At 33.8% G+C, this 25,545-nt stretch overlaps 2 protein-coding genes and 1 long non-coding RNA gene across 6 annotated transcripts in view; 1 reads left to right on the forward strand and 2 right to left on the reverse strand.

The window, feature by feature from the left end:
* Positions 1 to 6,923, reverse strand: part of LOC125669640 (uncharacterized) — a 28,804-nt gene extending 21,881 nt beyond the window's left edge. The window contains exons 1-2 of one of the 2 annotated variants that reach the window (XM_056162437.1): positions 6,625 to 6,923; positions 5,876 to 5,962 (exon numbers count right to left, since the gene is read on the reverse strand). In XM_056162437.1, coding sequence (XP_056018412.1) covers positions 5,876 to 5,962; positions 6,625 to 6,634 — 97 coding nt within the window. In that variant the 5' untranslated portion in view covers positions 6,635 to 6,923. Of the gene's footprint in view, positions 1 to 5,875; positions 6,030 to 6,624 lie in introns of those variants that run through there. The other variant, XM_056162436.1, reaches the window with a different exon arrangement.
* On the forward strand, positions 3,235 to 25,224 carry LOC125669642 (CCR4-NOT transcription complex subunit 6-like). 3 transcript variants are annotated; one of them, XM_048904323.2, is made up of 6 exons: positions 3,235 to 3,362; positions 11,186 to 11,314; positions 13,177 to 13,440; positions 16,508 to 16,606; positions 17,834 to 17,848; positions 25,049 to 25,224. In XM_048904323.2, exons 2-6 carry the CDS (start codon positions 11,194 to 11,196, stop codon positions 25,132 to 25,134), a joined length of 585 nt encoding a protein of 194 aa, XP_048760280.1. In that variant the 5' UTR covers positions 3,235 to 3,362; positions 11,186 to 11,193; the 3' UTR covers positions 25,135 to 25,224. The 3 variants fall into 3 exon arrangements, with proteins under 3 accessions (XP_048760280.1, XP_048760281.1, XP_056018423.1); XM_048904324.2 differs by lacking the exons at positions 16,508 to 16,606; positions 17,834 to 17,848; positions 25,049 to 25,224 and adding an exon at positions 15,321 to 15,526; XM_056162448.1 differs by lacking the exons at positions 3,235 to 3,362; positions 16,508 to 16,606; positions 17,834 to 17,848; positions 25,049 to 25,224 and adding an exon at positions 10,469 to 10,585 and having other exon boundaries at positions 13,177 to 13,847.
* On the reverse strand, positions 9,261 to 11,326 carry LOC130054075 (uncharacterized). The gene is made up of 2 exons (XR_008802341.1): positions 9,944 to 11,326; positions 9,261 to 9,383 (listed from the first exon to the last, which is right to left on the reverse strand). It is a non-coding gene; the product is annotated as an uncharacterized LOC130054075 (long non-coding RNA).
* Positions 25,225 to 25,545: the final 321 nt, after the last annotated feature.

Here is a 25,545-nt window from a genome sequence, read left to right on the forward strand (position 1 = left end):
GTCGGTCAATCCGGCCCTAAGGTCAATTCGGCCCCAGTCGATCCGGCCCCTGTTGATCCGGCCCAAAGTAATTCCGGCCACAATTACCGTAGTTAGTCCGTCCCCATATACGTTTTATAGACATTTTCTGTTTATAATCTATGTAATGGGGTGGGAAGTACATTTATGTTTTATAAATGATGAAACATTGTTTAATATGATAAATAAAAAATGTATCAATTCATCAAATTTCATTTAAAGCAATACAAGTTAAATTTATTCAAAATAAAAGATCAAATAGAATAACATAGACAATTCTATTGACAATTAATTCATTATCAAAATTTCATTTGAGTGGCACGTTTGCTATTTATTATTTCCTCATACTTTTAATACTCAAAATTTACATGATGTAATATTTTAAAACAAATAAAATGTGTAGGCATGAGGATTATATTAGTCAATAATTGTTGTATTATATTAGTCATACCGGGGTGGGTGTAAATGTAGTCCGGGACATATGTCCCGCGATGTCCGATATTGATGTTTGCCGATTTATCGTTATACATTAGTTTTTCTTCAATTATCTTACTGAATGTGTTTTAAGACGATCACCAAGAGCCTTCATTGTGAATTTGGTGTATGGAAATTGCCTAATTATTTAATAAATGGCTTTTATTTTTTCTTCAGGGTGTAAAGGTAGTCCCGAAGATTTTACGAAGAAAACGCATTTCCGGTTTTGGTTTTTGCCTCGATAATATACTATTTTATCTGGTTATTTGAAATAATCTCACTAATCAATACATTAAACGGGTTTTTATATCCTTTTTTTTTTCTCGGGACATCGCAGTTAAATGAGATACTAATGAGAGAATCGGACTGATATGAAAACATTAAATCCGAATTCATCTAAAGACTAATTTATTATTATTATTATTACTATCCAAAAGCAATGTTAGACGTTTAAATTAAATGTAATTTGAAATTCATATACAATATCGTGGAAAGATCAATAAAATTGATATTGGGGTTGTTAGCCGTAAGTTAATTAAACATGTAAAGTATGCCCAGCTCTTGCCACGTGGAGGCCACCCCTCTAAAGAGTCATAGTTTTATTAATTTGATATTTTGCTAAATCTGCACCGAATCATATATTTACTTTTTACTGATACTTTATTTTAAAAATGAAATATATTTATTATTAATTTAATATTTTGCTAATCTGCACCAAATCATATATTTACTTTTTTCTGATACTTTATTTTCAAAATGAAATATATAGATTTTTAATTTCGGCAATGTGATTAAAGAGTTTTCTTATGTTTATAAACAAACCAGTGAGATGTTAATTTTGTAATTTAAAGCATCTTAAAATTTGAAAAAGCAAGAAAATTTTGATCATTAAAGGTGGGGAAAAAATTAGTATTTTAGAATGAAATTATTTATGTTCTGCCTGTTTTAATTTAAAATTTCTTTAGCACTATTATACACACTAAAAATAAATACTGCAGTAGGTCTACTGTTAATGCTACATGTATAAGCACTAAGAACAACATTCGCAACACTGTGAAGCTGCTTAAAACTCTCTTATGATGACAGTTGTTGGTGTTAGGAAATCCTCTATAAATTAAATATATACTTTATACTTTTTAGAGAAGCTTTGTGAATAATCGCCTTGAAAATTCACGCAACGATTGTGGTACGACTTTTCACAGATGTCGCATGATGTCATATTGTCAAAGATGTCAGGTAGATTTCAATCAAGTCCTATAAAATCCAGACCCCCCTGCCTCATAAAGTGCCCCCCCCCCTCCCCGTAACCACAATTCCTGGATCCGTCCCTGTTCATTACAAAATGCAACATCTACATTAACTGTAGATATTCCATAGAGAGGGCAGTTTATATATATTTACATGTATTTCTATTCAGGTATAAAATATCACAGAATGTCATGGTTGTAAATTTAAAATAACAAATTGAAACCCGGCATAATCTATAGCACTATTCAGTTATAACAGTTAAAAAATAAGTGACTGTATGAATAACATAACAAAATATATTGATACCAAATCTTATTATTTATGGTACTTTAAATATCAGTTGTAATTAATTTTCCTTACTAGATATATTACACTTCAAATCACGTGTATAGCTATTCATAATACGGGTTGAAACTGTCACCTTATTACGGTTTTAATTTTACACTCTTCGTGTCGAGTCAACCACCGAAGCGATGTCCCATAAAAAGAAGGACGAGCATTCATATAACATGCTGAATATTTCGTAAATCTTTCTATCATGCTATCAAACAATAACTAAACAAGAGCAAAAGCAACATAAAACACAGAAAAGGTTTTACTTCAATTATTAACAAGGCAAAAACAAAAACCATAAATGCGTTTTCTTCCTAAAATCTTCGGGACTACCGTTATACCCTGAAGAAAAAATAAAAGCCATTTATTAAATGATTAGGCAATTTCCACACACCAAATTCACAATGAAGACTCTTGGTGATCGTCTTAAAACACATTCAGTAAGATAATTGAAGAAAATCTAACGTATAACGATAAATCGGCAAACATCAATATCGGACATCGCGGGACATATGTCCCGGGACATATGTCCCGGACTACATTTACACCCACCCGTCATACCGATAGGTGTTAATATTGGTGCAGACTATTGTGATAGTTTAAAGTACCACCAGTTAATTACAGCTTTTATTGCTTTAACATATAGCAATTATCACTTACAAATTGAAAAAAAAAAAGATGTAAAGAAATACAAATTCTAGAACTTCCGTAGTGTTCCAAACAGATAACGTACACGTCACGCACATGTACATGTTACAAACAAATCTTTAATCTAAATCATGGTTATAATCACTACAAACAATATAATCATATTGATGTTTGGATGAAAATTATAGCATTAACTGTAAATAAGAAGACAGTAAAAGCTTTATAAACCTGGGGGCCGGATTGACTGGGGCCGGATCAACTGGGGCCGGATCAACTAGGGACGGAACGACTTAAGGACGGAACGACTAGGGGACGGATTAGTTTTGGGGCCGGAACGACCTGTTACCGTAATGACACACTCGACTGTGTTTATAAACAAGTTATCTAAATATTTAACATTTACTTAAAATTTTGTTTATCTAAAATTTCAAATTAACAAAATTTTCCTATATGTTGATCATTTGGTTAATTTTGTTGTTTTTATCGGATTTTGTAAACAGTGATTTTCCAAGGTAAATGCAAGAGAGACTACGAAGTATCCCGGAGCCATTTTCTTTTTGATCTGCTGTTGAATGCACTTTATCAAAGAATTAGGAAAAAATACCATTATACTAGGAATTCTCTTGCAGATTTCGATGAAGGTATTTGTTTTATATTGGATATTTAGATATTCGACCGATAGGGTCGTGACTGCCTTAAATGATTATCATGTCGATTTATAACACATTGCATTGCGCACTGCATAATTTCTAATTTCACTTTTTGTTTATTGTTGGAGTTGAGGTTTAAACCGACAATACCGTCTGACCAGTGGACATTTTTAAAAAAAAAATTGAATTTGATATATTATTTCAATATGTTTATTCACCAATCAAAGGCCTTCAGGGTTCAGACATTTAAACATTATTTTGATTATTAATAAATGAAATTTTTATTTTATCAAACAGATGGTCAGACATACTTAAAGAAATCTGTGGCATACAACAATGCAATATCGAGTATCAATGCCCACTGAAGTGTTGCAAATTCTCTCTGTGCTCTTGTGTCATCTAAATTCAAGAAGATGAACATTTTTTTCTGAGAATAAACAAAATTTTTACATTTATGAGACTCAGTAAAAAAAAAAGAAGAGAGAGAGCCTGCACAGCTGTCACCATCAGAAGTTTTATTAATTTTTTAATTTGATCTATTACCACCTGAAGAAATTCTGTTCAAGATTTTTATATCATATGAGACATATTTGCATGATAACATTTAATCATTAGTGTTGAATAATCGGAAAAATTTCATAATCGGAAGAACTATCGATCAATGATCGATATAATCGGTATTTACATTTTGGGGTTATTTCTCTTTAGTTTTATTAGTCCGAAATATCTGACATTTTCCTGACTTTTTATGATTTTGATATTTACCGTGCCAGGAAAACGTCAGAATCGACGCCATTACGTAAACTGGAAATTCGCCGCCTCCAGCTGGAGGCGGCATTCTCAGGCCGATTTTAAATACTTTGTAGTCGAATTCAATGTTAAGCTCATAATCAATAAAACGATACTTCTTGTACTTACTAAATTAAGGATTATCTCTCTCTCTTGCATAGCTCTGATCGTTGGACGAATTTGACTTCAATTATTGGCACTCGATCTTTTTTTTTCTCCAATTCTTCAAAGTTTATTATCATTTCGGATTTCCAACGTTTTAGGCTTCAGCATTACTGAAGGGACATTATTGACATTATTTGTCGAAATGCGCATCTGGTGCATCAAAATTGGTACCGTTTAAGTTTTACATTAAATCAAGGAACACTGTTCAATTTTAATTCTGTACTATATTTTTACTACAATACAGATGATCCAGTATATTAACACAAAAACTAATACACAACTGACACAGTTCATATATAAAGAAAAAGCACTAGATGATATTGCATACCAATGATAATGGTACCTTCACACTCATGGATTTTTCTTACGCATCCTTACGTATTCCACAAATCCGTAGAAGTACACGGATTGTTACAATTTAGACACTTTAAAGAGCTGTTTAAGAACGTTTTAAGAGTATTTATGAGTATTTACGGGCCATTAACGGTTAATTGCGAGTTCTTGCGATGCATTTACGGCCCACATTTACGATTTAGGGATTGTTAAGAGTATTTTATGGAAACTTACGATTTAGCTTAGCTTTTACGTGTAAATCACCACCTGCTAACGTGTTGATAACGTGCTGAAACATTAACGTTACGAATAGTTAAGAGTTTGTAACGATTGTTTACGTTTTTGACTCAAAAGTGTTCGCAATTGGCTTTGTATCATCATTTGACAACTGACATTACTTGTAACAGCATGTATGTATATTGTATGCACTTGATGTGTAACTTCTTTGATGTCTTGATAACAACTGAAAGAAATTTTGCGTCTTTTATACCTTTTCTTAATCGTAAAGTTTAAAGTATACTCATAAAGTAATCATGTCTATACGTAAAGTGCTCATAATGACTCTGAACTGTCCGCAAAGCGATTGTAACCCGACGTGAATGAAATCGTAAATATCACTTAGACATTCGCAATAATCCGTAAACAACTTGTAAACTCTCCGTATGGTAAACTAACAGCAAAGATTCCTAAAGAAAACTTTTTACGAGTGTTTTACAGATTCTTACAAATGTATGAGCAGTTTCGTGTTCTTGCGATCAGTTTACGATACTTACGGATTGTTACAAGTTATTTACAGAAAATGAAATTTGTGGACAATCGTGAATTTTTTTTGACGTGTCAAAAAATTTGCCCCTAATTTCACGGATCCTTACGAGTGTGTGTGAGTTGTGACGAGTTATTAACGGATACCGACCAGTGATTTACGAATGCTTGCGATTGACTACGAGTCGGAGATCCGTAAGGACTCATAAGAAAAATCCGTGAGTGTGAAGGTGGTATAAGGCATGTTAAATGTGAAATTTGATATTATCTGTATAACGAAATTTGTTTCAAAATTAATCTCTGTAGTTCCGCTGCAGTCAGCACATGTCCACTCAAAACTCTCTTGATGAGATTTGAGTGGTTCAAGCTTAATTCACATAACGCAAGGAATTTATTTTTTGTTTTTTTTTTTGTTTAATTTATAATTTACCATAATACTTGTGCATTTCATGTACCTGAATTACATGTTCGGTGTTGCCAACGTTCATACTGTATAGCTTCCTGTCGAGGTTGTACAACCCACTGGCACTTGATACAGTTGTCTACAAAATAGAAAAAGGAATATGAGAGAAAGAGTGAGAGAGAGACAGACATGGAGTTGTAATAATTCTAAAACTGTCTACTGGTGAATGTTACCGTATATAGGATCACAAAATCCATTTTTATCATCATCGACAATTGATACCATCAATATGGTGTTCACTTCTGTAACTGTTAGGGTCATCAATGTTTATTAACTTTTTCCATTAATAGAGTGCTTAACTATTGACATCATATATTTTATTTTTTAAGAGAAAATGTTTGGGGTGGGTTTTTTTTTCACCAAAAACTAACACAATTTAAAAAAAACTACTAAAAGATCTAAAGATCTAAAAAATATTTTAGAATATTTTAGCAATAAGGAACAATGTGCTGCATATATGTTCACATGTACACATGTGACATACAACTAAATATGTATACACTGTACAACAAAATTTATCTGAAATTGAAATTGATGACGAGTTATCCATCATATTTTTTGTCAATGTTCGTTAGTTAAAATGCTTAAAACAAAGCTGGTATAATCTATAACAATCCAACCATCGAGTGGAACATAAAAATAAGATATACTATATCCTTTTTATTCAATTTGAATATATATATATTAAATCAAATATATATATATATATATATATACATGTATAATTCAATTCATACTGACCTGACATCATTGGTTTTCTCTTCAAAACTCTCTTCAAAAATGAGGTGTGAAGCCCTCATTGTGTACCATGGGCTCTTCATTATCTCCTCCTAATTAGCACCTAGTCACAGGATAGGGAGAAGGATATGGGTGTTGTTGTTTTTACAATTTACACATTCAATGGAGGGCCCATCTAAATTGCTTTGTTATACAATTATCCTAAGTTTGTATATAATAGCAAATTAATGTATGATATAAAATTCAGATTAAAATAAAATGATATGTTATCAGAAAGAAAACTAAATTATTATGATATAAAAAAGAAAGAATTGTTGGTGCCAAATAAAAAATAATTGTTGGTGCTGAAACGTCTTAATTAATGTAAATACCGAAACGTCTTGGTGCCGAAACATCTTGGTGCCGAAACATCTTGGTGCCGAAACGTATTAATAATAAAGTGCCGAAACGTCCTGGTGCCGAAAAGTCCTGCACCCCACTGCAGAAGGGGACATAAAGATACCAGTGTCTGTCCATCCCACTTGACTTTGTGGACCCAAATCCTCCAAAACCACTTGACAGATTTTTGTTCAGATTTTGCAGGATTGTTATTCACTATTTAAAAGTTGATCATTTTGCACTGCCATTTTGATTTGACAAATTTTACAGGAGATATGGGACTTTGTTGAATTTGTATGCTATACTATAGGAACACTTTGTGGACTCAACTCCTCCAAAAGTACTCAACAGATTTTGTTCAAATTTTGTAGGATTGTTAGTCACCATATGTAGTTGATGACATTTTGATTCAACAAAATTTACAGGAGTTGTGGGACTTCTGTGCTTCAAATTTTTTTTTGCGGCAATGGAGGACATATATGGCTACGCGTAACAATCTTGTCATATTAACATAGAGCACTACATATATTCTGATAGCTCTGTTCTTGTTCCAGAAATGTTAAACATTAAAAAAATTGTACAAAAGTATTCTTTTACACTTCACTACTCCATTCTGGCACCATTGCGGCATTTAATACTGCCCACAGTATTTGGAGACAAGAAAAACCCTGACACCCTTTTTTGACAAATATTAACTCACCTGAGCTGAAAGTTCAAGTGAGCTTTTCTGATCACCTATTGTCTGTCGTCTGTCTGTCTGTAAACTTTTCATACTTTCAACTTCTTCTCCAAAACCACTGGGCCAATTTCAACCAAACTTTGTACAAATCATCCTTGGGTAAAGAGGATTCAAGTTGGTTTATATGAAGGACCATACCCCCTTCAAAGGGGAGATAATCACAAAAATAGGATGGGATCATTTAAAAATAGTCTTTTTAAGAATCACTGGGCCAGTATAGCTGAAATTTACATGAAAGCTTCTTGATATAGTGGAGATTCAATTTTGTTAAAATCATGACCCCCCCCCCCCCCCCCCCCCCCCCCCCCCCCCCCCCCGGGGTAGAGTTGGGCCACAATAGGGGATCAAATGTTTTACATGTGAATATAAAGGGAAAATCTTTTAAGTTTTCTTCTCAAGAACCACTAGCAGGCCATAACAGTGGAGATTTACTTCAAAGCTTCTTGGTATAAAGTAGGTTAAAGTTTGTTCAAATCATGGCCCATGGAGGTAGGGTCGGGCTACAATAGTGGATCAAAGTCTTGCATGCTGATATATAGGAAAATCATCTTCTCCAGAACTAATGGGCCAAATTCAACCAAACTTGGTACAAATCATCCTTGTGTGAAGGGGATTCAAGTTTGTTCAAATGATAAGTGTATTTCTTGTATGAAATTATTTTTATCTCAAAACTATTGAGGATTTAATTTTTCTTGGAGATAATACGAACAGATGTATATCATCTGGAATGCTTATCCAACTGTATACATGTAGAGCAAATCAGTTTTACAACAAATTCATTATTGTGATTTATTACACTTATTTTTATAGAATGTCCGCAGAATTTCGCTATATCAGAGTTTTAGTGTATCGAGGAATAATGACTTTATAGGTTTATAGGGCTGGAAAACAGTCGAACTCCGCATGTTGTAGCTGCAGTTCTATAGCTCTCTGGTAGTAAAAATAAAATCTAGATGTCCCAAATCAAATCTGACTGATTTGAATAAATATTTAATGTAGTAACAAAAGAAAAGTTTGTATCTGATCCTGTTGAGAACTTGATCACAATATAGGAAAGAAAATTTTAAGTTGTAGAAAAGATTGGAGCTCAGACATTCCAGTGGAACAGAAATGTTCTGAGTTCTTTGTTAATGCTTACCACCCTATTTGAACAGAAGAGTGTGGATGATTGAAGTATATCTAGTTTATAGGTAGAGCTACGTGTGTGATGAATGCAAGGAATGTTAGAGGACTATACTCCTATCAACTAGGACTCAAAGTAGGGATGGGGTCAATTACATACTAAAGTATGGTAATGGGATGTTTCGTCCCAAGATGGTCACCCCAATTTGCAGTTCGAGACATCCCTTTTGGCAAGCATTTTCCAATTGTAGTGTGTGGTGTTTGATAGGATTGCATGTTTATTTTCTGTCTAGGCAATGTTTTACAAGTTTAATTTCTATGTCAATTATTGAGTTTTATTTTAAAGTTGTACTTGCTGTCATTACTCTGTTTAAGATATGTACTCGATTTATTTCATTAATGAATAAGAATCGTTGTCTGGGAATAGTGTCTTTATAACAGTTATCAACGCCTTGGACCACAAACAGCACACTTGACCACTGTACGTAGATTTGATCCTTTTTATAAATATAGATAATTTATTCTTAAGGTTGATTCATCCTCATGTGATGTCATAGGTTTTTGCAAAATCTTTATTTAATCAAATGTTTTGCATGATTGAAATATATCTTTCACAGGAATTTTATTCACTGAATAAAATAAAAAATCTGGTAAACTTTTGATACTGAAAAAGTTTTTATTTTCCATAGATAATCAATTATTTATAATTTTAAAAATGTTGTCAAGGGCTATAACTCCTATGCTGAAATTTCCTCTACTGCATGTCTATGACAATGATTTCACTAATATCCACAATTAATTTTTATATATCGATGAATTATCAGATTTCTTCAACTGTTGACATTTAAAATTTGTCATTTCAACAAGTTTTTATTAATTTTCATCATTCTATTTAACGAAAATGTGCGATTTTTTTTATGTTGATATATGCTTCTGTTTTTGTATGTCTGACATCTTTAAAAGGGTGGCAACATACACATTTTCTTTGGTTATTGGTTAGATTAAACTATAATGAGTGGAAATTAATACAGTTTTTCCACTTTTAACCATTAATATTGATAAGTCACCTGAGGATCGACCCACCTTAACAGTGACTGATTGAGAAAATTATCAATGGGGAATTGGGATTGCAACTCAAATTTTGTACCTTTTCCAAAGGGGGTGGTTGCAACTCCATGTAATCCCCCTATAGATCTGCTACTGAATGTAATATGTACCATAAAAAAATATTCCGTTTGCTTGTATATTTAGACATGTACATCAAGGGTTCTCAATGTATGTGTTTGACCCTCCAAGAGACAAAGCACTTCTATAGTATTACTGCAATTACAGATGTAAAAAAATTTATTAAAATAACTTTGCCAAAATCTTCATTTAAATTACAGTTGCTGCAATTTACAGATGCAGTTAATCAAATTACAATTACTTTGCTAATGATTTATTTAAAAAGTATAAATTACATTTTTGTCATTTAAAAAAAAAATATTAACAAAGGTTTATACAAAATTATACACATGTGGAAAGCAAATAATTTTTTCCTTGCAATACAAGTACTTGAAAAAGTTCTTTATTGCACTTATAAGCGTTATGTCATTGACTCAGCAATTGTCAGGATGTAGGATATTTCCTGTCCCACTGAGAAGTTTGTTTAGAGAACTATTAACGACCACCACCCCTGAAAAGATGCAAGCCTGCATCACAAGGGAGTGTTTAATGGTAATCCAGGTAAGGGGTTGTCAATGAATAGAACAGGTTTGGTGAGGTCATTTAATCTTTAGACTCTAATACCAATGTACTAACACCAGAACAATGAAGATTTATTCATTTCTGTATTGCTGAAAAGTATATATTTAGTGTCAACATATATTTATAAATAATGATTATGTAAACTTTGTGAAATAACAAGATAAAGAATGAATGGTTTATAATTCTTCATAAAAGTTTTGATTTTATTTAAGATTGGGCTACATCATAATACATGTAATTGATATGTAATTGAAATTACCTTGGATTTTGCATTGTAATTATTATAAATTTACTAGTATGTAAGTGAAAAAAAAGATGTTACCTTCAATTAATATTTGAAAATTTGTAATTAATTACACCCTGTTAAAATTACATTTTCAATTACTTCATCCCTAGTGCAATGTTTGTCTCCTTGTTAATTGCCTTAGTACAGGTGCATCTTTAGAGTTCTGTTTTAGTTGATATTAATCCCTTTTTAAAGTTGATCAAAAATATTAACGGAAAGGGAGGAAGGGGGCAAGACAAATTGGAATAAAAATAATATTTCCAATGTACAGTATTTATCATTTTCTTAATCAGGTTAGAAGATGCCTAGAGACAAATATGATAAGTATGACTCACCTAATCCAAGACGGACTCATACGTTCATGTCTGCAGAAGATGTAGCAGCTGGAAAAAAGTCCACATGGACTGAACTGGAAATCACAGGTAAGTGTAGGTGTGGATTTATTATTGTACAGATAGAAATCACAGGTAAGTGTAGGTGTGAATTTATTATTGTACAGATAGTAATCACAGGTAAGTGTAAGTGTGAATTTATTATTGTACAGATAGTAATCACAGGTAAGTGTAGGTGTGAATTTATTATTGTACAGATAGTAATCACAGGTAAGTGTAGGTTTGGATTTATTATTGTACAGATAGTAATCACAGGTAAGTGTAGGTGTGAATTTATTATTGTACAGATAGTAATCACAGGTAAGTGTAGGTGTGGATTTATTATTGTACAGATAGAAATCACAGGTAAGTGTAGGTGTGGATTTATTATTGTACAGATAGAAATCACAGGTAAGTGTAGGTGTGGATTTATTATTGTACAGATAGAAATCACAGGTAAGTGTAGGTGTGAATTTATTATTGTACAGATAGTAAAGGTGACTAAGAGGTGACCAGTCAGTCTCTTCCAGAGGACACTAAGTTACAAAAATTTTGTAAAATGAGTAACTGACAAGTAGTGTTATCTGGTAGAAATTGCAATTCTGGAGTACAGTAAATTGCACGTGTATCATTATTTAATATTTTGTGTGTGTGTGTGTGTGTGTGTGTGTGTGTGTATATATATATATATATATATATATATATATATATTTGACATTGTTCACAAAGACCTTATTTTTACGTAAGGGTCAGTCTCACCAATTTATGGAAAAATGATAGTTTTTCTCAGTTAAGGTCGATTGATCCTCATGTGACTTATCAAAAATAATGGTTAAAAGTGCAAAAACTGTATTAATTTCCATTCAATATAGTTAAATTTAATCAATAACCAAAGAAAATGTGTATGTCGCCACATTTTTAAAGACGTCAGACATAAAAAAAAAACCGGAAGTATATGTTGACATCAAAAAATCACACATTTTCGTTGTACAGAATAATTAGAATAGATAAAAACTTGTTGAAATGACAAATTTTAAATGTCAACAGTTAAAAAAACTGTTAATTCATAAATATGTATAAATTAATTGTGGATATTAGGGAAATCATGCATAATAGACATGCAGTAGAAGAAATACCAGCATAGGAGTTATTGCCCTTGACAACATTTTTTTAATTATAAAGAATTCATTATCTCTAGAAAATATACACTTTTTCAATATCAATAGTTTACCAGATTTTTTATATTATGCAGTGAATAAAATTCCTCTGAAAGATATATTTCTATCATGTGCAAAGTTTAATTTGATAAAGATTTTGCAAAAACCTATGACATCGCACGAGGATCGATTAACCTTAAATAATGATTTATGGTACCAAAGAAAACAGGGATGTCAGTTACTGTCTTTGTATAATGTGTACTCCTGAACTGCTATAGTACAATTGGAGATGTAGGCATATTGACAAAATGTTTGAACATTTGATTAAAGAGCTAGTAAAACATTTTTCTGGTTCATTTGTACACTTTAGTGTTAGAAAACCAATGCTTAGTCACTTACACATTTGAATTTCATTGTATCTATGGTTAGGAGGGTGTGAGTGAGGTGGATGGAATAGATTGTATCACCTGATGTTGTGGTTAGGAGGGGGTGAGTAAGATGGATGGAATAGATTGTGTCATCTGATGTTGTGATTAGGAGGGGTTGAGTGAGGTGGATGGAATAGATTGTGTCACCTGATGTTGTAGTTAGGAGGGGGTGAGTGAGGTGGATGGAATAGATTGTGTCACCTGATGTTGTGGTTAGGAGGGGTGAGTGAGGTGGATGGAATAGATTGTGTCACCTGATGTTGTGGTTAGGAGAGGGTGAGTGAGGTGGATGGAATTGATTGCGTCATCTGTTGTTGATTACTTTCAGGAACTGTTAGAAATTTGGGTCCAGATTTATGGAAGCTACAGCATTTGACATCTCTATACCTAAACCTGAACAGCATCACAAGAATCCCTCCAGAAATCAACAGGTTGACCATGCTGACCTACTTGGACCTGTCAAGCAATAAGCTGAGGAGTTTGCCATCTGAGCTTGGTGACCTTTCTCAACTCAGGGAACTCCTGCTCAACAACAACCTGATCAGGATGCTTCCGTTCGAGCTTGGGAAGCTGTTTAATTTACAGACATTAGGTATCTTTGATATAGATGTATTGAATGTAAAAAAAAAAATAATTAAAAAACAGACACGGGAGACTACTGTCACTAGATGTAAAATGAAGTGTACAGGCTGCTGAATACAAGTTTCATTTGCCTATGCTAGCATTTACCATCCCTGTGAGAAAGATAGATTTGAAATTGAAGGTACCATTCCTGATTAGTGAAAGGCTCTTTACTTTTGGCCAAAAGTATAAATATCAAATAGCGACACTCAAATTCTATGATCATGCCAACTTCAAGTCAAGTCACAAAAGAGAAAAAGTGATAAGACCTCCTTTAAAAATAGCTGTTGAATCTTTCTTGACATTATTTTGTAGGTTGTGTGAGATTGTACTCTTTCTGCCTAGACTTATAAATAAAGAAAATGTTTATTCAGTATATACATATATTCATACAAATATACGTAAACACCAAGGATAACCGTTGAATGCTCAACAGTTTATTTCCATTGGGGTCCTTTGATGCACGAATGTTGGCACTAGGGTCATTATTTGGGAGGAAATCTGAATACCCGGAGGAAACCCATGTGTTCGAGTGGGTGACCACAATATCCTGTCATACAACCACTGTTGCTCACAGGGATCGAACTCGGACTTCAGCGGTGAGAAACAAGAGTGTTACTTCGCCACTATCCAGACACCCTAAACAGTGGCCTTCACAGCTGTACGTTATAGGGCTGTCACGGTTCAGGAGGCTGACCGGTTTGGAGGGGGTAGTGTTTAGGGCTGTCACGGTTTAGGAGGCTGAACGGTTTGGAGGGGTAATGTTTAGGGCTGTCACGGTTCAGGAGGCTGACCGGTTTGGAGGGGTAGTGTTTAGGTCTGTCACGGTTGAGGAGGCTAACTGGTTTGGAGGGGTAGTGTTTAGGGCTGTCACGGTTCAGGAGGCTGACCGGTTTGGAGGGGGTAGTTTAGGGCTGTCACCGTTCAGACATATTTCGGTTTGGTTCAGGAAACAAATCTTCGGTTTTGGGGGGGGGGGGTTGGCTTTTTTTTTTAGTTTGATTTTATTTTCTGGTAGTTGAATGAATTTAAGAAATAATAAAAAACTTGCTGGCCAGTTGTTAGTAGTTTAAGTTATATTAAAGGTTATGGCTAAGGTTATGGGGTTGGATAAGAGACTGAACTAGTCTTGTGGTTGAGGACTGTTGTCAGCATTGACAGAGTGGACGGTACAATATAAATCCAACTTGATATTGTCAACTTTGCGGTGTCATAAATGTCAATAATGCATATCCGTCATACTCCCCCATTAGCACACAACTTGTCCTGTAAATTATACCATCTTTAGGGATGACAAAATTACTATAGAAGTTTTACTGTCCCATAAAGTTCAAATGCACAATTTCATTTGTTATATTTATCACCTGAATGACAGACTGATAGATATAATCTTTTTGATAATTATCAAAGTAAACCATCAAATACTGGTGTAGGAGACATAGAGAGGATTAGGTAGACTGCAAAGGCAGGTGCTCTTTTGTTTAGACACCACTGCTGTGTATTGAGTGTTTTCAGTTCAGTCTCTTAATTTTGATAATGTTGGTACATGTATCCACTACATATGACCACCGGGTTAGAATAGGTCCTCAGTACCCCTTGCTTGTCTTAAGAGGCGACTAAATGGGGCGGTCCTTCAGATGAGACCGCAAAAACCGAGGTCCCGTGTCACAGCAAGTGTGGCATGATAAAGATCCCTCCCTGCTCAATGGCCATAAGCGCCGAGCATAGGCCTAAATTTTGCAGCCCTTCACCGGCAGTGGTGACGTCTCCATATGAGCGAAATATTCTTGAGAGGAACGTAAAACAATATTCAATCAATCAATCAAAATGAATGCCTGTGATGTTTTGAAGGCAAACATGGTGAAATGGAAAACAGGGAAGAGAATATGGAAAGAAAAACTCAAAGGAAGCACAAGAAATTTGAGGAGAAAAAGAAAAGGACTTTTTAATAAACATGGCTTTCGTACAATTGTTACTTGGACCTAACGTTTCGCACATAGTGCAAAGAAAATAACTACCATGACTTGCAAATTGAAACAGAATAGAATGTTGCATTTAATTTTGGATTTCAATTTGGGTTAGTTAAAAAGTCAAATCCACTAGTAGATTGGCTACTAGAGGCTTAGAAAATTGTTCATGAAGACTGTTTTAGTGTACTCTCAGAGTTAAACAAATGGAGACATCTATTGGGCAACCTATAAATTGCATATTGGATTTTTAAATTTTTTTTTTTTTTTTGCAATAAAAGCAAAGTCTTAGTAGTGTGTGAGAAGTTACTTGGAAACTGGTTTTCTGCAGGTACTTTGGTTTCCTTCCACATCAATGGCTTCTTTGCACAAATATCCAAGTTGACAAGAAGCATTTATATAAATTGTAGAACTTGTTTGTAAATCTTCTTAACATTAATAAAGTTTACTTAAACTTAAACTTGTATAAAAGCTATAACCATGGATGACCTTATCTCCTAACTTTTTCCTAGGTTATGGTTGTACTAGAGGGTAGCAGTGACTTGATTAGGTTCCCCTTCAATTTTTCTTCTTCAGAGAATAGGTTGTATTATATAAACATAAAAATTCATAGTTTGTGATAATTGTTGATTATTCTTTACTGCTTTTAAGCTTTACTGACAGAACTTCTGAATTATGATAATGTTTGAAATCAAAATAGATCTGTGTCACGTGTGGTAAATCCTATTGATGAAATGTGGCCAATGTTAGTACATGTTTAATTGAATGATCTGTGCACAGCAACATGACCTCATGTGATCTATATTTTAAGCTGTTATTTGCCTATTGCTTGTTTTGGGCAAGTGTATTTGATATGTGTCTCTAGGATCAGCAGATCCCACATGTCAAGGGAAGATAACCTGTACATGACAGTTTTACATAAGAGTTATGGGACTTTGGAGAAAGACTTCAGACTTTCTAACATGGCATTGTACAATTTCCTGACCCACCACATAAGTATTAATATAATGTTGGTAACACCTTGAGCCTTGCTTTATTTTTCATTAGATCATCCTGCTCTGTGTTTTACAGGTTTAAAGGGAAACCCCCTGAGTCCCGAGATTCTCAGTATTTACAACCAATCCAATGGAACACAGAAACTGCTCAGCTACATGTTAGACAATTTACCAAGTAGGTTTCATTTTTGTCACACAGCCATTTGTCATTTTTAAGCTAATTCATGGTTTTTGTTGTTTTATCATTCATTTAATTGTGTGGCTGCTGAACTGTGGCTCCTTAGGGGGGTGGGGGGGGATTGGGATAAACAAGAGAGCTACAGGTCCATCTCTTATAAAAGCAATCGATTTACAGTGTTCTTTTATCTGCGCATAATTCGCATTAAATTAAGGGTTCAAATTGAATTGCAACTTAAAATGATCACTACATAAGGTGTTAATGATTTGATCTAATTTTAAATTGGTCCAAAGTAATTCTTTGCTACCTTAAGGTATTAAATGTATGTATTTATGTTAGCCCAGTTTTAAATTTGCTCATCTCTGATATTAGCAAAAGGGTTGAAAATAAGACAGGAGCAAAATTTACCTTTACAATAAACAGGCAAACTTCGTTGTAGCTGTCAATTTTCATTTTTGATGAATGATGGATGTTTTAAGGTAGTGGGAAAATATGTTCAGAATATTTTTTGTATTAAAATCTCAAGGCAGCGATGTGAAATTGTGAAGATAAAAGACTGAATAGCATGTACCAAAAAAAGTTGCATTGTAAATCTGAAGTTTGTATAAGAAATAAATCTGTAGCCCTATGGTCATCTCAATATTTACCGGAGAGCTACAGATTAGCAGGTATCATTTGTCGTTTCACTGCGAGTAGTTTAAGTGAAATATCGATTATCTCATGCAAATTAATACAATTTAAGTCTTTAGATTTGATCACAGGAAGTGTATTTTCAAATATGCACGAAGGCTATAAATTATTTATGTTAAGTGGGGTGCATATTTTATCAGTGAAGAAAAATAATTGCAAAAAGGGATAAAAATAAAAGAAACTGAAAATTCCAAAATAATTATTGTATAAATGCTCATAAATTATTTATGTATTCATGAGTTTAGCATATATATTTTTTTTTATTAAAAAATGCAAATTCCGAAGATAAAATTGTTAGAAATGCTTGTATGGTGCATTTGTTTTTGTTATTGCATGTTAATATGATTAAAATTCACCTTACAAAGCCAATTTTCAGATGAATACATGAAATATAACACCAATATTGTAATAAAAAAATATTACTTATAAGTTTTTTTTATTGATAAGATGTAATGATTGTTTAAGCTGATTAACAGTTATTAGTAACCTGTTTTAGTCCAGGAGTAGTTATTTTGTTCCTCCATTTACTTACAGCGACAAGCCAAGGCTGTGAGTATGATACACCATTTCTTGTTGTACTGCTGGGTCAGCACTTCTGTGTCAGTTATAGAACCACAATAGACTAATTTAGTTCTGTAGAAGAATGGGGCTCAGTATCATACATCAGTTCTTGGTGTAGGGTCAGTTATAGAACCACAATAGACTAATGGGGCTCAGTATGATACATCCATTTCTTGTACTACTGGGTCAGTTATAGAACCACAATAGACTGATGGTAGACCTTATTAGTACTATAGAAGGATGAGACCCAAGCAGTCTAAAGTGGGTGTCCACAGAAGTTAAGTTATAAAGTACTGAAGCAACCAACAAAAAAAAAAAATCAACAAAAATCTCAAATTATAAACAGCAATTGTAAGTCCAGGTTTTGCAGGGTATGATCAGGCCCTGGAATCTTGACAAACATAGATTTAAATCAGAATTTCTGTCAGCTACAGGATGATTATTAAATGTAAAGCTGAAACTTGCATCCTGATTTAACAACACTCTGGTGAGTGATATGATGTTATAAAACATTTTATATTGTTTGACTACTGTGTAGTGTTTGTGTGGTACACAGATTTTGTCTGACGCACAAAATGTATTTCGTAATCTTTGGACCTGAACATACAATTTGTATATGGTTTGTCTAGGTGGGCATTTGGTTTTTAAAGATTCTTTGATTGTGTAAGCAGACAGATTAAGGTATGAAATTCCACAGACCATTAGCAGGTGGGCGGGGGATTATAGACATTTACAGTGCTTATTGTCTCCCATTAAGTATAAGGTAATTAAATATACATCAGAATGTCAAGTGTATTTGGTTACAAAATCCAATAATACATTTCTTTAAAACAGTAGGATACCAAAAACTAAATAGCATCTACACAATACCCATTATCTAAGTAAATAGGTTTCATTAGTTAGCATTGACATATGTTGTGGTTGTTTTGGTTGTTTTTTTGTTTTTTTTTATGTGTTATAGAGGTGTTGATTGCTCTGAAGTTTGAAATAGGTTTCATTAGTTTCTTATTCCAGAGCTTATTTGTGTTACTTAAATGTCAGTTAACATAAAAAGCACCAGAAGTATCAGAAATATTCTGCAATAAGGAAGTTTTCATTGGAACAAACTTTATATCACTGTGTCCTTTTCATTTTATGAAATTTTTCAATTATAAAACCAACCTTTTTCACAAATTGTATGGATCACATGGGGATTTATTTCATCTTTGATCACTATAACTCTTGAGATTGAAAACCAGAAACCCACACTCGTGGTCAAATTGTTCATGGCATTTCTGATGCAATTTTGTGTAAAATGCTTTATTATTCTTCCTGACAATGCATGGAAGTGGGGGAACATATAGATTTGGTAGTGAATTTGTGGTATTTTATGACCAACATAACATATATATGACATCTAAACGCAGTGGAAATTCCATATCAGTCACATGTAATAACTGGGGAAATGTTGTATCAGGTCACATGTAACAGCAGGGGAAATTCCATATTAGGTCATGTGTATGAGCAGAGGGAAATTTCATATTAGGTTACATGTAATAGCAGGGAAATGTCATATCGGGTCAATTGCGATATGTGGCAGAATTCCATATTAGGTGATGTGTAATAGCTAGGGAAATTCTCTATCAGGTCACATGTAATACGGGGGAAATTCCATATTTAAAGTCATATGTAATAACATGAAATTTTATATTGGGCTTAATGATTGGGAATGATAGAAGAAATTTCATACCAAGATATATGTAAAAGGGGGAATTATGACATCTCAGGCTCCATGAACACAAACTGAGATTATATAGATATATGTTAATATTTTAAATAGATTTAATCCATAAAATTTTCTTATTTACCAGTCAGTTAAATTCATGCTGAGTGTAGATTTCAGATATGATTCAAATATCATTAAAGTATTTGTGTGATTTGATATATACAATATCTAATTTTTATACGCCCGTCGAAGACGGGACGTATTATGGTATGGCGTCGTCCGTCTGTCTGTCCGGACCTTGTGGGCAGGATACAGACTGAACCACAAGCCCTAGGACTTTACAACTTGGTACATTTGATCACCATGATGAGAGGAAGATGCCTATTGTTTTTCAAGGTCGAAGGTCAAGGTCGTAGTATCACTTATTAGGAAAACCTTGTGGGCAGGATACAAACCGAACCATAAGCTCCAGGATATTATAACTTGGTATATTTGATCACCATGATGAGAGGAAGATGCCTATTGTTTTTCAAGGTCGAAGGTCAAGGTCGTAGTATCACTTATTAGGAAAACCTTGTGGGCAGGATACAAACCGAACCGTAAGCTCCAGGATATTATAACTTGGTATATTTGATCACCATGATGAGAAGAAGGTGCCTATTGTTTTTCAAGGTCAAAGATCAAGGTCATAGTATCACTTATTAGGAAAACCTTGTGGGCAGGATACAAACAGAACCGTTAGCATATTTATGAAGTAGCGCATTCTAAGGCTATCCCTCTTTATATCTTGATATCCATTTCTACAAGCATAATAATGAATTAGCTCACAGAGGACAGTGCTAACTTCACTAAAATATGAATCCCACTAAAATATGTTTTCCTTGAGCAAAATCTACGGGTGTATTATGCCACGTTGGCGTTGCTCTTGTTGACTTATAAAGTCTATTCGTAGTAAATGGTGATGGAGCCCGGTCATGTGTAATAAGAAGGGAAAATCCATGAATAGTTACCTGACAATTAGGATATTAGTGCACATGTAAATACACTCTAGATTGTTTTTGATTGATTATTATTGAAGAGACAGGGTCGAATCTCTTTTAATCACTTCAGCATTCTTCTGTCGTCTGCCAAATATTTGCAAGTCTTGAGACTTTAAAAATTTTCACATATTTAGTTTGTTTTCACTAACTGTGTCTGTGTGATGTGTCATATTAATAATTTATAGTAATAAAGTGCTTGACCTAGACTTCAAAATTGATTATATATTCAGTTATTTTATTTGGTGAAACACTTGTGGTATCTACCAAGTGTGATTTTTGTTGTTTTTATTATTTTATTTTTTACACCTTTGTTATTTACTCGAGTTCCTAGATATAATGTGAATTAAGAATGAATTGTTTACTGCATCTGAACTAACGTGATGTATAATTGTGTAATTTTATTGGCAAATTAATCGATAAAAAAAACAGAAATATCACCAAGATTAGTAATTATTAATTAAGGAAATTGATAAAATTAATTTAACAATATAATACAGCAGTATATTAAATAGAAAATTGGGCTTAAAGTTCCTATTCATATAGTTTAATTCAAACGAATTTACAAGGTAACTGACTCTGTGGTCTCTGGAGAGTTGCCTTTGTATAGAACTATCATACAAATAGGATGACTTATATCCCTTTGTTGTCAATGAAGCCCATTGTGATGCTCTGGTGGCTTGTTTATTCTAAACGTGAACAATACATTGTTGATTTGTTATCTATTGTTCATTAAACTGGTTCTGTGTGTGGCACACAACAGTAATGTTTGAAGTCAGAAGGGTGTTTCAGTATACTTGCTCCCAAAGGATCCAAAGTTTGGGAAATCTATGCTGAAACCACTTCACAATCACCAAGTTTTTGAAGATGATCAGCCAGTATTCATGGCTGAACAATTTGAAATAAATCATGATTTAGCTGGAAAGTGCAGCTAGATCTTCAACCAGATGCTATACCAGCTCTCCTTAACATGCTTACAGATGTGACAAAGAAGGAGAAAAATCAGTGTTTACATGCATTATTTCTGTGGGCTGGCTGGTTATAAGCAGGGCTGACAGGTTATTTGAGTATAGTCAGCTCTGCTGGTCCATCGGAATTTTTTGAGTTTAACACAGCATTCCCTGTTCCAATAGCTTTTATCTAAAATGCAGATTGATTGAAAATGAATTTAAAGTGACCCCCCCCCCCCCCCCCCCCCCCGAGAAATATCCATCTATTAGAATTTTTTGCAAGACAAACACACACACACCCTATCTAAGCCAGTTTTCGATCAAACGAAATGAAGGAAAGGATTAAATATTAAATTTAAATAAAATGAAAGTAAGCTGAATTTTTTATCACTGAAATTATTTTTAGGGCAGTGATACAATTAAAATTCGATTTCATATCTTTGTGTGTGAATGCCTTTTTGTTTAGTGAGTATGCGAGTGGATCAAACATCATTTTAAAGATGTATTTCCATCTTAATTACTTGTATAGTACACCTTTCATTCACGCTCTCATAAAAAGTATATTAGTCTACGCGATGTTTTAATTCATAACTTGAAATTGGGCTCTTTAGACATCCAAATATTGGGAAATCAAGAACCATAATCAGACGAGAGATTTCACTTAGTTGGTTAACTCTGTGCTCTGATTTCTTCATGTTGACATCATGAATAAATTTGGTTTGAAACGTTTAATTAACTCTCTGTGTTTCAAAGTTATTATTCACAGTGGAGAAAACTACTGGTACAATCCTCTTGCCTTTACAGCCTGACAGACCTTGATCTAGCTGTGTCTTATAGGGGATGGTTATCCTATTCCGATGCCTTTATGTATTATTCTTTGATATATATTGATATGCTATTCTCCTCTTCCCAGCAGCTATTGAACATCATTTGACATATAACGAACAGCTGCTAAACTTAGGTGAAAATCAAATAATATTGGGATTTCCTTTTGTGATTGTTAATGAATTTGAGTACAAGTCTTTCTTAAAAAGCATATAGACATTTGATGTTGAACTTGCTGGTGTAGATAGCCAGAGGAATAGGGGATCTATTATCTTCATGTTGTAAATGTCTCCTCATTTGTAAATTGACTTTTACTCTGATGCTGTATTGCCATGGGACATGAATTTTTAGTTGCCATTGTCAAAAGTTTAAAATTTTCATCGTAATAACCTGAATAATTGTTATAGTACAATGTATTATATCATCTAACTAGTTTCCTTTGGTTTTGAGTCATTAAAACGAAGGAACATCTTTTCTTTTGATTTAAAGACTTTATGAAGGTCATAAAAGTACTACTATACTCAGTATGTTATTGCAAATGTGCCTCTGATTTGAATAACTAGCTTGTTTCTGCATCCTACTGTGTAGACATAACAAGGGAAGGCAATGATTTATCTGCCTCATCCCCCTGTCAAAGTGGAGTCCATCTCTGCATACAGATCTGCCCATTAACTGACTTACTATTCCGCATCCTAACCATACAGGGGCACTGCACAGATTTGTTGCCTTTATCTATCAAAAATGATTTGTGTCATTTAATTTTGTGTGTCTATTCCGGTTGAATGATTTATTAGAAATTTTTTTATCTTTGTTTCTAAGAATACAAGTATGTTAGATTTTGAAATTCAGTGCGCAATTTTTCATTGAAGAATGAAAAATTATTAGAAAGGTCACCCAATGGACAAGGGAGAATATCTCTGTATTGTAGCCATACCCATATTTCTGACATTTTACAAAATGACCTAAACTTTTGGGAAATGACCATGATTCAAGGCCATTATACACATCCTATTTATGTGAAGGAAGTCATTTTCCTTTTACAGCTCTAAAGAACAGACCAAACTGTTTGGCTCTTTTGTTACATAGATCTTCAATATACTTATGTGACCTCAAGTCAAATTCATGTCAAAGGTCTTGTGTGAATTCTGAAAGACAACATGGTGATTCACTGATTCTAAGGTCAAAATAAATTACAAGCCTGATAGTATTGATATACTTAAGAAATGAATATCACTTTTGAGCTGTTCATGGTCAGTATGAACGGATTTGGATTTGAGGCAAATTCTGTGAATCGCGCTAGCGATTCACAGAGAATTTGCCTCAAATCCAAATCCGTTCATATTGACCATGAACAGCTCAAAAGTGATGTTCATTTCTTATATTTATATTCATTTACTAAAACACTGTTTGTTTACATTGCTTCTATTTTGTTGCATAAAACGAACGCCTAGCCTCTATCACAGTAGTTATTGTGACGTACGTCAACACATAGACATGGCGTCACATTTCGTCTCGCCCTGCCTTTTATCAACATTGCAAGGTGCACTGTATTTTGAAGGTAGGAGACCGCAAGATTGGGATGATAATCCACGTAAGTTTACAATCTTAATCCAAAGGTGTGACTTGCGAGATCTTTGTAACAGATATTCTATTTTTTTCCAAACCATTACGCTCTCTTGGTTGCGTGCTTTAAGCTAGTTCATAATCCGTTCATAGTCAATGTGAACGGATTGTGTCTCGCGCTGAAATTGGTTGGTTCATAGAGGAAAATGATATTTGCAATATAAATATATAGTGATGATTGGGCAGACAGGTAAAGAAAGAGACAGATATATATGAAAGGAAAGACAGACATGGTGAGGCATTTTCTTCTGTGGTGTCTATATACAGCATTTTTCTCAATAGGTCAGGGTCATGAGAGACCAGATACTGTAAATTCTTTACATTATTTAGTTTGGTGAAATCGCCATTCGGAGTCAAACCGGGTTAACCTGGAGTGACAAGTGTTTTATTCCAAAGGATTTAAATCTACGTACATTTATAGTGACGAGTAGATTAAAGCAAACCTTAAAATTGTGCAAGAGAGACAATTACGATTTACAGCTGTACACGTAATTGGAATAGTAATTACATATATTAATGAAATTGAAAAGTATTGCTGGATGAGCTCTTGGACCTTCAAAGTGCAACAAGTTGGTGCCGTTTCAGACCGCCAGTACAAAAACAGCACCATTATTATACCTTGTGTGACATCACAGATAAAAACGGCCAAACTCTGTGTGCCACAATAATCTAACCTTTCCAGAAATAACCTTGTGGCTTTAAAGACATGAATTTGACAGCCATAATGGTTGTGACCATGCTTCAAGATCATGACAAATCCATTTATGCAAGAACAACTTTTTTGTAAAGTATGAAGTGAGTGAAATGACCATAAGAGAACAACATCTGTTCTTAGGACAAAGAAATTACGAGCTGGATATATTTTGTCAATGGATGGATAAACAAATATCTGGAAGAATATGCATGCTCCTTCAAACCTGTTAAAGCTATGGTTTAAAATGCGATTTATGTAATTAATAATTTCTTACATGTGTACAATGTATACTTGTATGGTTTTACCTATTTAAAACTGTTGAACTTAATATATTCTGCTATTGAATACTTTAAGGCAAAAATTCCAACGAATATTCATCAGAAGAGCAAATCGTGTATAGGCAGCAGGAGAGGTCACCCAATGTTTTCAGTCTGTCCTAGGCAGCAGGAAAAGACACCCAATGTTGTCAGTCTGTCCTAGGCAGCAGGAAAAGACACCCAACATTGTCAGTCTGTCCTAGGCAGCAGGAGAGGTCACCCAATGTTGTCAGTCTGTCAAAATATGTACCTGATAAATTGCATTATTACAAAATGTTATTAGATTTAATCAGTCTCTCATCAACATCAAAACAATCTAAAATATCTAAATATCTGCCATTATTTAAGGTGGATGATGTAAAGTCGAATTTAAACCACCTCTACCCTAGGTTCAAAATTTACAGTAAATATGAGATGTACTGGCATAAGCCTTACCTGTGTGCAACAAATAAACCTGGATTTATTTTACCCTCAAATCAATGATGTGCAACCAGCCATTTGAGATTGAAGGTTGAATTAAAACAGGAAATTAAA

This window comes from Ostrea edulis, chromosome 4, assembly GCF_947568905.1.
Source record: "Ostrea edulis chromosome 4, xbOstEdul1.1, whole genome shotgun sequence".
NCBI classification, from domain to species: Eukaryota; Metazoa; Mollusca; class Bivalvia; order Ostreida; family Ostreidae; genus Ostrea; species Ostrea edulis.

Excerpts from the sequence above, each read along its gene's own strand:
- LOC125669642 (XM_048904323.2), top strand. The coding sequence starts at position 11,194 with ATGCCTAGAGACAAATATGATAAGTATGACTCACCTAATCCAAGACGG. Across the intron at positions 11,315-13,176 it reads GACTGAACTGGAAATCACAG|GAACTGTTAGAAATTTGGGT; the intron begins GTAAGTGTAGGT and ends GATTACTTTCAG. Across the intron at positions 13,441-16,507 it reads GTTTAATTTACAGACATTAG|GTTTAAAGGGAAACCCCCTG; the intron begins GTATCTTTGATA and ends TGTGTTTTACAG.